The sequence below is a fragment of the Coptis chinensis genome, chromosome 9, assembly GCF_015680905.1.
Source record: "Coptis chinensis isolate HL-2020 chromosome 9, ASM1568090v1, whole genome shotgun sequence".
NCBI classification, from domain to species: Eukaryota; Viridiplantae; Streptophyta; class Magnoliopsida; order Ranunculales; family Ranunculaceae; genus Coptis; species Coptis chinensis.
In genome coordinates, this window is record NC_141464.1 from 69,209,242 (window position 1) to 69,223,633 (window position 14,392).

The 14,392-nt window shown below is 34.2% G+C and overlaps 1 protein-coding gene and 1 long non-coding RNA gene across 2 annotated transcripts; one reads left to right on the top strand and one right to left on the bottom strand.

Moving 5' to 3' along the window:
- The first annotated feature begins 5,236 nt into the window (after window positions 1-5,236).
- Window positions 5,237-6,285, top strand: LOC147477654 (uncharacterized). Its single transcript, XR_015207257.1, has 4 exons — window positions 5,237-5,497; window positions 5,609-5,689; window positions 5,875-6,007; window positions 6,184-6,285. It is a non-coding gene; the product is annotated as an uncharacterized LOC147477654 (long non-coding RNA).
- Window positions 6,286-11,899: 5,614 nt separating this feature from the next.
- Window positions 11,900-12,897, bottom strand: LOC147477655 (protein NDR1-like). Its single transcript, XM_086584505.1, has one exon. The coding sequence runs from the start codon at window positions 12,562-12,564 to the stop codon at window positions 11,935-11,937; it is 630 nt and encodes a 209-aa protein (XP_086440631.1). The 5' UTR covers window positions 12,565-12,897; the 3' UTR covers window positions 11,900-11,934.
- Window positions 12,898-14,392: the final 1,495 nt, after the last annotated feature.

Sequence of the window (14,392 nt, forward strand, 5' to 3'; positions counted from 1 at the left end):
TTTGCTTAATTAAAAGATCTTGTGGAAGTTTATATCACCTACCAAGTGCCGCAATGTACTGTGACTCAAATTCTTTGTCCACCTGCCATCAATTAGTCTAATAACCCATTATGGATGCCGTTTAGTACTTTCAATCTTATTTTTCATCATTGACATCCATCTATGGAGAAATCCCATAATAGGTTTGGCATCAGCATCAACAAGTCACAATGTTTCCACTAAAGGTTCCATGCAATCAACCAAAATATTGACATCTCTACAGAATTGTCGTTCATTAATGATATCCTTAAGTTTCTACATGTTTTTTTATTGCCATGTCCTCTTATATATTGCCACCCAATCTTCTTGCACAATCATGGCTTTAAGTCTATCCTTCTTATTCCACATACTTTGTAAAGCTAAGAAGTTTGTGGCAAACCTTATCAAAGCAGGTCTGATCATGTCACCACCATAGAGTCTTCTCATCAATTCAAGAACCCGTGAATGGTTGTATAGGTAGGTCATCCCCACCTTAGCCTTTTTAATTAATTTCAAAACTAATGCTCTCTTATAGAAGTCTTTCAATATTAGATAAATCGAATGGGCAGCACATCCCATCCTAAACAAGTTGTACCTTGTATCTTATTGAGATGAACATTTATTCACAAAAGAAAAATGAAGAAAATGTAAATCATAATTGTAAATAACATACCAGGAAGCCTAACTAAATGTTCCCCGACTTTCTTGTAGATCAGTCTATTGTCAGTAACAATTTGGACAATATTTTTTTTGCTGGCCCAATCTAGAATAGACTGCATGTGATCCATGATCAATTTGTGGAATCTTTTGAAAAATTCATGGAGCGTACATAACAACTATGTCCATCACAATACACAAGAAAGTTAATGAGAGATTTCCTTGTTGGACCTGTCCACCCATCACACATGACAGTCGCCCCATACGTCGCCCATTTTGGTCTCAAGGCATCAATGTATTCATCAACCTCCAGACTGTTAATATCGAGTTCCTTATGAAATAAGTCATAAGCAGGAGGGTGGCTTTACTCCTAAGCCCGCTCCACAAGCTGCATCAATCATAGGTTGAGTGTACGGGTTGGCGATACCTTGGTGCGGGTTTATTGCAACATAATGTATAAATTTTCCAAAAATTGTTCTGAACTGATCACCCAATGCCTTTGAACACGCTTTAATTGCATGTTTAATGGGCGGTTGCCTTGTATCTTCTCTTTGAATGAGGTCAATGTCGATAGTTTCTATATCCGGCTGCTTACCAGCATGCATGCTACAGGATCTTCTAAAGAAAGGGCCCCATTTTTCCTTTCATTTTCTTTTTAGAACCTGACCCGGCCCTCACCTATCTCCATTCGTACACTCCCACCTTTGCGCAATTGGTTTTCGTTGTGGTGGCTTACAAGTGACTCTCTTTTGGCTTGCTCAAGATCATCTAGATCATAACCGTGTTGTTGGGTAGGCTCATCATCAGAATCATTTACATATTCAGTATAACACATTGCCTCCTCATACTCTCGTTCAACGGCAGCCTTTTCTAGTTTCTTTAGTTTAGCACTGTCAACCGTATTTCTAAACAAGTCCCTAACCTTCTTACCATGGTTTTTGCACATTTCTACGTTTACATTTCCACCCACTATGTGGTGTTTAAATCTAGTGATCCCACCACCATTAAAAATTGCACCACAATAGTTACATATAGTCCCATTTTTATTGCCGGGGATTTTTTGATAATGATTCCAAGTAACATCTTTACTTTTACCCATTATTAGACCTAATACACATTTGATAAACAAAAAACATTAGGCATTCTCCAAAGCATAAATTAATCACCACCTACAATAGATGAGAACCAACAAAAGAAGTTGTCTAAGCAGTCCACTAAAAGTTTTTTTTTTCTTCTCTATGATAATGAAAAAAGTACATAACACTAAATTACTTACACATTAGAAGTCTCAATTTCTCATCAATAACGAATACATTTTGGTAAAAAGTTAGACCAACAGAAATAATCTAAATTACAAACATGTAATAAAAAAGAAGATAATCCAACTTACAGTTTCACTAAGCGGGAGTTAATTCTAATTTTGAGAAGTGGCAAGAAGTTGTGTTACATAAATTAGAAAATCAAGCGAGTGTAGAAGTCGAAAGTTAAACACAAATAGGTCACCAAATTAATGAAGTGACTAAGAATAAAAAAGAAGGAAAAATGATTTTGCAAATTTATCCTTTTGAATTTTCAGTGAAACCCTGAAGATCCACATGACTAAAAGCTACCGATATCAATTTTTAGCACTAAAATAAATTTGTTTATGGAATCACAAGCTTTTTTTTTTTTTTTTTTTTTTTTTTTTATCGGCAATCCTGTTTTAAATGAGATCAGTAACTCTTTGATGCTGGCGGGGTTCGACCTCTAGACCTCTGGTATTATCACCCAAAGATTTTACCGACTTTGCTAGTTCTTCATTGTACTAAACGTTAAACCTGAAAACTCCATAAAAAAAAATAAAGACGAAAATAGCACTATCACATTCAGTATTAGAAAATCGAATTCGTATATGTCATTCAATAGCCAAATATCAAATCATTCTTCTTTTCCATATTGGTTCTATATATAGTTTATGCAGATTAGAGGATCTCCCCTCCTTTGCGACTAATTAAAACTGTTTGAAATCACCGTACCTAGCCTAATTGATTTAATTCAAAGCTGTTTTTTATCGTCAGAATTGGAATCTGTTAGAATTCAAATTCTAAGGTACAAAGTGGAGAAGAGCATATTGATTCATTCACCAAAATAAATTTGTTTAGAACAACTTAATTATCAACGTTTTGCAGTATTAGTTTTTGTTAGCACTCCTTATATATCAATAATTAAACAGGGAGTAACTCTAGAGGACAAATCGCGGGAAGAAGTAACTCGAGAGGACACCCTTTTTTTTTAATCACTCACAAGGACCGGGTAAATGAAAGGTCAAGTATATCTTGACGCGAATTAAAAACGGCTTGGGCAGATGAAATGTCAAGTATACCCCTGGTACGAAATAATAAAAAGCCCGGCCCAACCGAAATGACCTAGTGTATATAGTCACTGTTCATACCTTAACATGAGCTATAAACACTCATTGTTCATACCTATTTGGGATATAAACAATCACTGTTCATATCTCAACATAATGTATGATCAGTAAAAACATATATTGGAATATGAACAATCATTTTTTATACCTCAACATGAGCTATGGACAATTATTGTTTATATCTATTTGGGTATGAACACCGATTGTTCATACCTTAACATAATGTATGATCAATAAGAACATTTATTGGAGTATGAACAGTGATTGTTCATACACATATGAACAGTGATTGTTCATATGAACATGAGCTATAAACAATCATTATTCATACCTATTTGGGGTATGAACAATCAATGTTCATACCTAAACATAATGTATGATCAATAAGAACACTTATTTGGTGTATGAACAATAATTGTTCATATATAAAAAATAATTATTTGTTCATACTTATTTGAGATATGAACAATCAATGTTCATACCTCAATATAATGTATGATCAATAAGAACACTTATTGGAGTATGAACAATCAACAATTATTGTTGATACCTATTTGGGGTATGAACAATCAATGTTCATACCTTAACATAATGTATGATCAGTGAGAACACCTATTGGAGTATGAACAATCACTGTTTATACCTCAACATGAGCTATGAACAATCATTGTTTATACATCAATATATTGTATAAGGTATATTCACCTATTTGGGTATAAACAATCATTGTTCATATATCAGTATAAGGTATGAACACTTATTGTTCATAGTAAAACGACAGAAAGGATAAAATTGAAAAATATTTATTTCAAATCCGGGCCATTTGTCTTTGGGGGTTATTTTCACTCGAAAATTGGTTTTCAGGGTTATTTTCACCTGATATTTGTCCTTGTGAGTTATTATAAAAAAACTCTGTCCTCTAGAGTTGTTTTGAATCGAAATTGGGCCTTGGGACCATTTTCTTGATAATTAAAACTACTTATTAGTTTCACAACAACTGAATCCAAATAGAATAACTAACATTTCAAATTATTGAGAGTTCACAATCATTATGTAGTAGAAAACAAAAACAATTAAAAAGAATCAAGAATAATGGTTGAAATATGGACAAGTAAAGGCACTCTCTCTTATATATTACTACTCTGTAGTAAATTGAGGGGTAGAGAGAAAGAAATGTTTGTATACCTTATATGGTGCTGCTCAAATGTGAGGTCTTGTGATCATAACTCAATAGATATGAATACTATCTATTTTGATGGGCATATCAGCATATGCATTGTGGGAGAAGGATAAAGGGGTTTAAATAAGATACAAGCTTTAAATGAGAGAAAGATATGGGGTTTAAACATTGGTTTTCTGAAGAAGACAAACCAGCGGGTTATGCAATTCAATCTCCCAAGTCCCAAACAAAATGTTGAATTTGATTATATTTCGAAATATCACAATTTACTATGAGTTCAACTGGATACTTTGAGTTTTTCATAAAAGGAGGAATATATTAGTGATTTCCGATCCTCTGCCGGTTGGCTGCAAAACAGATGTATATTGGGGCATTTTATCCCTGAGAAGTGTGAGACATAAAGTCTTGTTTTCCGTTGGACTTGCCAGGGAGCACAACCACAAAGTAAAAGTAAAAGTAAAGGTAAAACATGGTAAGTCATGATTCATTACAAAACTTTTTTAAAACTTATTCAAAAAATCAATATAATAATAGTCTCTACTATTTTTATAATAGTCAACCCTTATCTATATATAATTTAAATCTCTTGGTCACTCTTTTCTCAATATTGTTTTGCTCTCATTAAAAAAGTTAAACTCCAACCAACACATTAGTTCATAGATGATGAATAAATATCTAAATTTTTTAGAATAAAAATATAATTATAAAATATTCTATATTAAAATTTAGTCAACAATAACGGCTTCAGTTTCACTCCCCCACCATTTCTTTTCTTTTTCAAGTCTTTCGAACACGTGTGCATGCCACATCTTACTATATTAGAAAAATCTGGGGGTTGATAAACATTATTTTTCACGTACGTCACAGGGGTACAATGGTCTTTTCACTATCTAATTCGGGGGTATTTTGGTATGTTAATAATCTAACAGCCCCTTCCTTCGCTTACATGTGTTCTCCTCATCAAACTGAATTAATTATATAGAAACCTTCGTTCCCCATTATTTCTCTCATTCTCAATTTTCGTTCTCACTCCTCCAATTTCTCGGTGGAAAAGAAAAAAAACAGTGCAAAAATCAAAACCCACTCAACGAGGGTATCTCTAGAGCTGGTGTTTATTTTATTCCTTCGTTTTTTAAGACTGGGAAAGATGTTAAAGCCTGAAGAATTGTTGGAAGCAATTTTTTTTTACTGGTGCTGATGCTTCTCCTGAAGACCAAGAACGAATTGATAAGGTAAATTTGTTAATAAGTTGTTTTGTTTTGTGTTTTCCAGTTTCAATGATGTAGAAGAGATTTGGCTTTGGGTATTAATAAGGATTTGTGTTTGTTGATATGAATATATAGATGGCAACATTGAGTCCAGTGAAATAGAAACTCAAGTCTTATTTATACCACCTCGACATCATATCGATTTTGCAGACTCAGGTGTGTTGTTTGTGTTATAAATCTATCAATATAAGAAATCCCGAATCATATAAAAAAAAGTTTGACATCGAATCATGATGAGTAGTTAGCTGGTTTATCCTTTTCCACCAAGTTATAAACAATATAAATGTAATTTTAAAAATCGTTATTATTTTCTTAAATGTGACTCAACTTCTTTCTTGCAGTTCATAGAAAAGATTATTGAGGAGGCCACAAAAAGTCCCCGTACAATTCGTCTTGCAGGGTTGTGGCTCATGTATCCCAGAACAATTAGATATTACGTTAAAGAGCTGAAGCTGCTTTCGCTTCACGGTTCTGGTACTTGGAGGCTTTTCCAGAGAATTACTCTTCTGAATCTGATTCTTCTTGCTCTACTCTCTCATTAGTCTTGGATATTTAGCATCAGTTTGTTATTTTGACAAATTGCCCAGCAATGCCAAGTTCTTTGACATTGTGTTTTCCACTTTCTTATGTCAATGTTCTCCTTAAAACAGTGGCTTTCGATGAGGATTTCGAAGCTGAATTAGCTGAAAGCCATGATGCAAGAACAGAAGTATCATTGCTGGCTAAAGGCTCGGACGTTGAGCTAACTGAAGTAGGTTATTTGATTTATTGGTTACATTTTGGTATGCTAGTTGATAAATTATAAAATTGAATAGTTTACCTACGAAATGAACGATGAAACTCACAAACGCAAGTAAAACTAAAACTAGCTTATGATGCCTATATTATCAAAGTTTCTACTCTCAATCCTATGAGATATATTGGAGTAGAGTGATTCGTTCCACTCTCAGTCCTTCCGCATGCTGTGCTCTCACGTGTAAGTACTCTACTTAAGGTCTAATGAGAGATTTACGAAAAGGCAACTAGACTACGATGCAACTACCCACAAGATGCAAATAGTCGGTTATCAAAATAACTAAGGGAATGCTACATTGATTCGATGATAAGGAGTTAGAGGGGGATTGATTCCACCTTAACTCGACTTAATCCTATTAACAACGAATCGTCATAATCCGAATTGAACTACTTCGCAGAACAATTGGTTCTTCCTAATCCCTAATTACACATGGCATTTCTACCAATTAATAACTAGCATGTGAACGATTAAACCCATTCTCATGGTGAACTAATCGTTTATAGAGTGGAAAGGAAATTACGACGAATCTACGATAATCGGAATCAAGCTTTCATCAAGGCTTCTCAACCCCCTCTAATGGAGGTTTAGCCGAGAATCATTACGCAATCATTTCCGATGAAATTAAAACTAAACATAATATAAAGAATTGAAATTTACTAATCTAAATTAAACAATAATTAAAATCTAATTAATAACTAAGAATTCAATAACAAGTAATAAATGAAATCAGATCTAACACAAATGTAAATGACAAGAATCGGAATTAACAAACTAGCTATTTTATTAATCAAACTAATTAAGAGTAAAGATTCTAAGAGTTTAATCTAAAACAAGAATTGGATTTGAAACTACACTTAATAAAAAAACAATTAAATAAAAACTAGATCTAGAAGCTATTCTAATGGCTACTTTCTATTCTAAGCTCCTTTATTTTCTAACCTAAAAATCTACTATTCTCTACTAAAAAATCTACCATTAACAAAGAGCTAAGCTTTTGTTTTTATACTTTCAGATCCAAAAATCGTGCATGGGCTTGGAGCCATGTTTTGGGCCAGAGAATCAGGCCCAAAACCCAATTCTTTCAGTCCAAAAAGGCCTCTTCAGCTGCAGTTGGTTTCAACAGACTTTTCGTCCACTTCTGCTCCTCTGATTGGGTCAAGACTTAGACCATTGGAAAGCTCTTTCCGAGCCGGTCATTTTGACATAAGGTAGGCCCCATTCCGAGGTCTGAGTCCAAAGATATGGCCTTTGGAAGTTCTGCTGGCTTTGTGTGCTGTTTCTACCCGCGTCGACTTTTCAGCTTTTGACCGGGCTTTTAGAAAGGTTTTGTCTTCTTGAATCTTGGCCTTTAATCACGGAACTCCTTAGTAACCTACCTTTGCTTCTTTATCTCGCTAAAGTGGCACATTTCTGCACATAATGGACTTTGAAGCCTGAAATGCATAAAAACACGTAATCAGTATTAACTCTTAATTATTACTCACATAATTGGTCTAATAATATGGCTGTTACAGGGTTAAAACTACAGTTTTGGGCTCTTATCACTAGTATTCGTTCAACCATGCATATTCGTCCTTTTTTGCATGCTACATTCTATTGCTGCACCCTTAATAGAATTTTCATTACAATTATGTGATGTTATGTGTACTCTTTTACAGTAAAAAGACCTATCAAAGAATTGCATTATTTTGTAAAATGTCAATTTAGACCATTAACAAATAACCACAATAAACAAAATGAAAAATAAAAAAAGTTAAAACAGAAACAGAAACGAACATTTTAAGCATTCATTGACGCTCTATATTCCTTTTTGGTTTGCTTCGTAGAAAAGATTCTAACGTTCTGTTGTCCTTCCTGTTAGGCATTTATGAACACCGAATTGTATCTTGGCGTGTTTACGTCATTACTCTTTCATGAGCTAGCAAATTGGGCTGATAGACTGGGATCTGTAAAGGAAAATGAAGACTGCCATGTTGCACTCCATGCCGGAAAATCTTTTCTGTTAGAGCTTCTCGATTCAACAGAATAGATAGGTGTTTCCTTGTGGCTATACCTTCTTTGTCCCATAATAATGCTAAGCCATCTCTTTCCAATAATACAGGTATTCTATCACCTCGATTATCTGGTCATAAAAAAAAAGAACGTTTATGCACTGTACACAAGGTGGTTGACTTTGATATTTATGAGCATGTGATTAAGTTAACCAAGGCCCAAAATATCGATATCGATCAATATATCGGTGTACCCAAAAACCGATATATATCGGATATATCGGATATTTCGGATATATCTATTTTTTTGGTAACCAGTCCAAACTATTTAAAATATCAGAAATATCGGATATATCGGAAATATAATATCGGAAATATCGGATATATATCGAAAATATATTGGAAATATCGGATTTATATTTTAAAATGGTCAAAAAGTCAACCGATATATATCGATTATATCGGAAATATCGATTATATCGGCGATATAAAGTTTCATATCGGAAATTCCGATATATATCGGAAAAAAAAGAGTTCTATATTCGGTGGATATATGTCGGAAATATCGATGTCGGTGTACCAAAATACCGATATATATCGGCGATATATCGGATATATCGTCGATATTTTGGTCCATGAAGTTAACAACCTACGTTAGTGAATGAAAATATAAAATATTAGAAAGTAACTATGTGCTATGAGCATATGCAGGTTATTTTACCTCTATAAGAAATCTGATTTCTTGAGATTAGTGAATGAAAATGGCATTTGATTATGAACTACCCTGAATTTTGGACGCATACATGAACCAAACCAATTTTAACATGGTCTGCCTTCACCTGAATGTGAAAATATGAGAGTTACCAAATCTATAATTTAAACTATTTGTCAATGTAATCAAAGAACTCTATCAAATAATACTTTAGAAGTGTAAAGATCGACCAATTTCATTAATTTCTCTTTATCACATGTTACAGAGGCTCTTGCGTTTCAGTGTATATTGATTATGTTGTTTTGTTGGTACGGTGCGTGGCCTGTTCCTTGATCTTGAAGTTTTGTGTTTGATTTAATGCAGTTCCAAGTTTCATTAATTACATTGGTTAGTCTATGTTTCATTCCTACCCTATGAAAAAATATTTGAGCAAATGATATACTCAGGTCAATCTTAATTTTTCACGATGCGGTAATTGCATTTAGATATTAGAACAAATACAGATAAACCCTGGCCCGATGCATGACTTGGCCCGATGCATGACTAAGTTATACCCTCCCGAGCTAAAATATGTCAAAATAGTTCTTACTATATAATTACATTTCTTATAGGTGTGTTAACCGAGATAGTTAGAAGTCCTAAATAGAATTATATAGTTGGAAGTCCTTACTATATTGACTGCAGAAGTCCTGAAACAGAATTTTGGTCCTGAGGTTGTTGTATGGAGTGCTGGACTAATCTTGTACATCCTACTTTCTGGGATTTAAGTTTTCATGTATCCCAAGTCAATTTCAATTAAGCGTGAAAGTGCGTCTCCTACTCTCTTCTTAGATTCGGTAGGAAATAGAGATTGATCGTTTTCTTATGTTCGACTTTTGTGGAAATGCCCGAGTTGACGTAGCAACTTTCTATGTTAAAAAAAACTAGCTATAAACCGAAGTTAAGTTGAAATCGGAACCTTTTAAAGATCCTATTCTTACGCATTTCTTTTCGTTTCGTTATTTTAATATAATATCTTTTGCTATTCCCATTTTTGTTATTGTTGTTGATTTTTTGTGTAGTGTTTTGTATAGTGGCTCCTATACAATCTATAGTTGAGCATGCTTCCCTTACTGAGTGTGACCGTAATCAATTATTTGTTTATCCTTGAGTAGGAGTTGTTGTTCACCTTCATCATACCGAAGTAAATACTTGAAGATGCGAGGGAGAAAGTGCATCCAAACTAAAAGACCTACTGGCAAGAAAAGGACGCTTCATACGGTATGTGCGTATGTACGTTAATTAATTGGACCTATATTATTTTAACCTGTTCTGGTGTGTCTGATGCCTTTTGATTTTTACATATCCTGACTTTGTGTTTCCATAGGTGGAGCAAAATCCAGTCCCTTAGTTGCTGACACTGATTGGAAGCGAATTGTGGTGCCTGTGATGAGATTGTATATGGAGACAACTGATGGATCTTTCATATAATCCAAGGAGAGTGCATTAGTCTGGAACCATCAGGATGCAGATTTGGATTCTGGGTCCTGTAAGGCCATGGAGCTATTGAACCATTTGGAAAGTGTACTTACAAATGAACCTGTTGCTGTTAAGAAGGGGCATCATATTGTCGAAGTTGTGAAGATGCTTCAAGGACTTGCATCTGCTTCCTGTCAGAAGCCAATCAAGATATAGTTATAATACTCAAGTCTCTTTTGAGAGTGTTGCATGAAATACACCTGAATCATAAACTTTTGTTCTTGAGTTGCATACAAGTGCGATGATGTTAATATGGTATGGATTAGACTGCATGCCTCATAGTATACCTTAGATTGTGTACTTACATGTCCTTGGGGAAGGGTGTTGTGCGAAAACGTAAGAATATGCTTGCTGTTGATAGTATCTTAATTGAATACTTTATGAGGTGTTGTTGATACAATTTTACTACATGAGTCATTCTGGAACTACTTTGTTTGAGTTTAACAAAGACTGGCCTGATTTTCATAATGCAATGTCATTTGAAAAGTATTTTGAAGCTGATCATTTTGGCCGCCTCAATTTTCGGCTATTTTTCTTCTTTTTTTGATCAGACTTTTTTTTTTTTCAGACTATTTTTTTTCTTCAATTTAGTTGGAATGAGAATGAAAACTATAGATGGTACTTAGTGTGGATCAGCAAGTGGATGTTGTAGGCACTAAGCAGCAGTTCAATTTAGATTTTACAGCAAAAAACAAGTTTGCAATCTTGAATTGATATGTTCAAAAAGTTCGTGGAGTTGACGCAATAGTCTAATCAAATAACTACTGAATGCAACGCCACTTTGCATACCACGCTCATGAGCGTGCATGTTTGCTAGGACTAGTAGTAATAACACCACGCGGCTAGAAAACTATTTGGGTCATAAAAAAAACTTACAAAAAAATGTGTAAAATAATAACATTATATAACAAAATAATAATAATAATTATAAAATAAACAATTGGTGTTGATCTTGCTTTCTCTTTTGCTTTCATCTTTTTTGTTTCTCCATTTTGGTTTTTAGAAACAACAATATGTTTATCACTAAAATAGAAGTTCCAATCTGAATGAAAAAAAAAGCATTAAGTGGGCGTTTGGCAACTCGAATTTTACTAAAATTTAGTAACTTTTTTGCCATTACCATACTTACTCAACTTTCTTTTTAGGAGTTAAAAAAACATTACTGCCCAAATAGAGTTGCCAAAACCCCCCCCCCTAATAGTTGCTGAAAGAGACATAACTTTCGTAAGCCACAACTGATTGCCTTAAAAACACACACAACCAATTTTATATAAAAACATCGTGAATTCACAATTTGTTAAAAAAAGAACACCATGTGTCCATGTGCAAAAATATCAAAGAATCGATGGTTAACTTCAAAATTTAACTTATTAAAAGTTTAACTTCAGAACCAAAGAAAAATCAAAACAAAGCCAACCAACCCACCCACTTGAGCGAAACGTCCAACTTGCACAGATCCACAGGATAGCTTCACTCCCTTTTTCTTAGGCTTCACCATGCTTCCTTGATCAGTGACTGTAATATTACCACCAACCATTATACTATGGCGCTTAGTCTTGAATAAAATGATCTTATACCTCAATTTTGTCTTCAAATCCACCCTGAAAACAGTCCCATTAGAAACTTCATTTAAAGCAGTTGACCAAGGCATGGCTTTACTTGCTGTAACATTTATTTTTCTGGAGGTATGCTTTTTAAATCCTTGATAAAATGGAATAATGGTCACATTTGCCACTGGGTTACTTAGGTTCTGGGTATGATAAAGTGTAACATTAAGGGCATCATAGTAAACGCCCTTGTCTTTGTTGGCTTTGTTGTTGAGTTTGAGGGTAAAGGTTATGATATCACTCTTGGTGTCATTGGCTGCAGTTTTATTCAGGGCTGGAACATAAAATTCTTCAATTGAGAGTGTTGGTTTGGATGGCTTTAGACTTAGCCAAAGAAAGAGAGCACTTAAGCCCAAACTGATAATGAATCCTGTACAGCACGAGCAACATCCCTGCGGTTCTGCCATCCACACTTTTTTTTCTTCAAGATCTTGGAGATGTGAGTGCACTTACTGATGCCTTGAGCTTTGGTGTAATGATCTCTAGCAATTGGTAAGCTAATAACGATAAATGAATCTATGAGATGCTTGAAGAGGCTGGTCTGAGGAGGAGGGGGAGTGAGGAGAAGTAATGACTTTTGTGTGGTTTCTATTTAAAGATGAGAATTATTGAGTTAGACTTTTCTTTGATGTCCAAATAATCCTTTGTATTTTGCGAAATTGGTGTGATGCCCTATGTCAAACTTTAGGAAACAAATGGGTAGAATGGTCTTTAAAAGGGAATATAATAGAAATGAGAAGCAAGTCATCCTAAAGTCTATGCTTTACGTAGGGTCCTCTGCAACCAGGTGGAAGCTCACCTCACGCTTTCCCCCATAAGGTAAAATTGCCATCACTTGTTCAAATTTGATGAATTGGTCATAGTGTTTGTTTTTCTTAATAGAAATTAAATCCATGGACCAAAATATCGACGATATATCCGATATATCGCCGATATATATCGGTATTTTGGTACACCGACATCGATATTTCCGACATATATCTACCGAATATAGAACTCTTTTTTTCCGATATATATCGGAATTTCCGATATGAAACTTTATATCGCCGATATAATCGATATTTCCGATATAATCGATATATATCGGTTGACTTTTTGACCATTTTAAAATATAAATCCGATATTTCCAATATATTTTCGATATATATCCGATATTTCCGATATTATATTTCCGATATATCCGATATTTCTGATATTTTAAATAGTTTGGACTGGTTACCAAAAAAATAGATATATCCGAAATATCCGATATATCCGATATATATCGGTTTTTGGGTACACCGATATATTGATCGATATCGATATTTTGGGCCTTGATTAAATCATCGTGTAACTTATTCATAGAAAAAGATATTGCCAAACGTATGGAGCAAAGAAATCTAAGGGTGTGTTTAATTTGTGGAAATAATTCCCACACTAGTTCATGGGCTGGGTTCAAGAGCATTAAATTTCACCAAGCTCTTCCACTCCCTACTTTCCCACACAGAAAATAATTAATTTATTACAACCATGGAGTTATCGTTCCAACATAACCACGAGTTTGAGCCAAATTTACATGTTAAAATGGAAGCTTCCCATGGGAATTATTCCCACCAATCAAACACACCGAATTTGTAACAATAAAAGCTACAACTTCAGTACTTCACTATTGATCAATTGCCAAAGACCATTGACTTGAATTGCCCAATATTACACCCTAAAGTAGCATGTCCAAATCAAAACTCCCCCAGTGGACGATCTATTAATAAGTAGACCAATAATGATACAAGTTCCTGCAAGTTTGAACTTTGAAGTACCAGAGGATTGCAACACCTGCGAATACTTAGACTCTCAGTCAGTCAGTGCAGGGGGGGCTCAAGGCTATTCAGGGCCCTAAGCAAAGTTCAAATAAGAGGCCTTCTACAATTAATACCAATAAAAATTATTTACAACTTATTGCTTTATTTACGTTATTTCATCATATGAGTGCAAACCCTCATCTTTTATCTGGACTTGGGACCGGCAATGTATTATCAAAATACTTTGGCGGATTTAAAAGTTTTTTTTTTTTTTTTTTTTTTTTCGAAGAAATTTTTACATTTCACAAACTTCAATTAAATTTCATTTTTCTTACTTTTTGAGCTGCAAAATCACTAATTAAATCTTTGTATTCAAGTTCTTCTAGAAAATCTCTTTCTATAGATAATCCACTCAATCTTTCTTGTGACATGGTTGATCTTAAATAAGATTTAATTA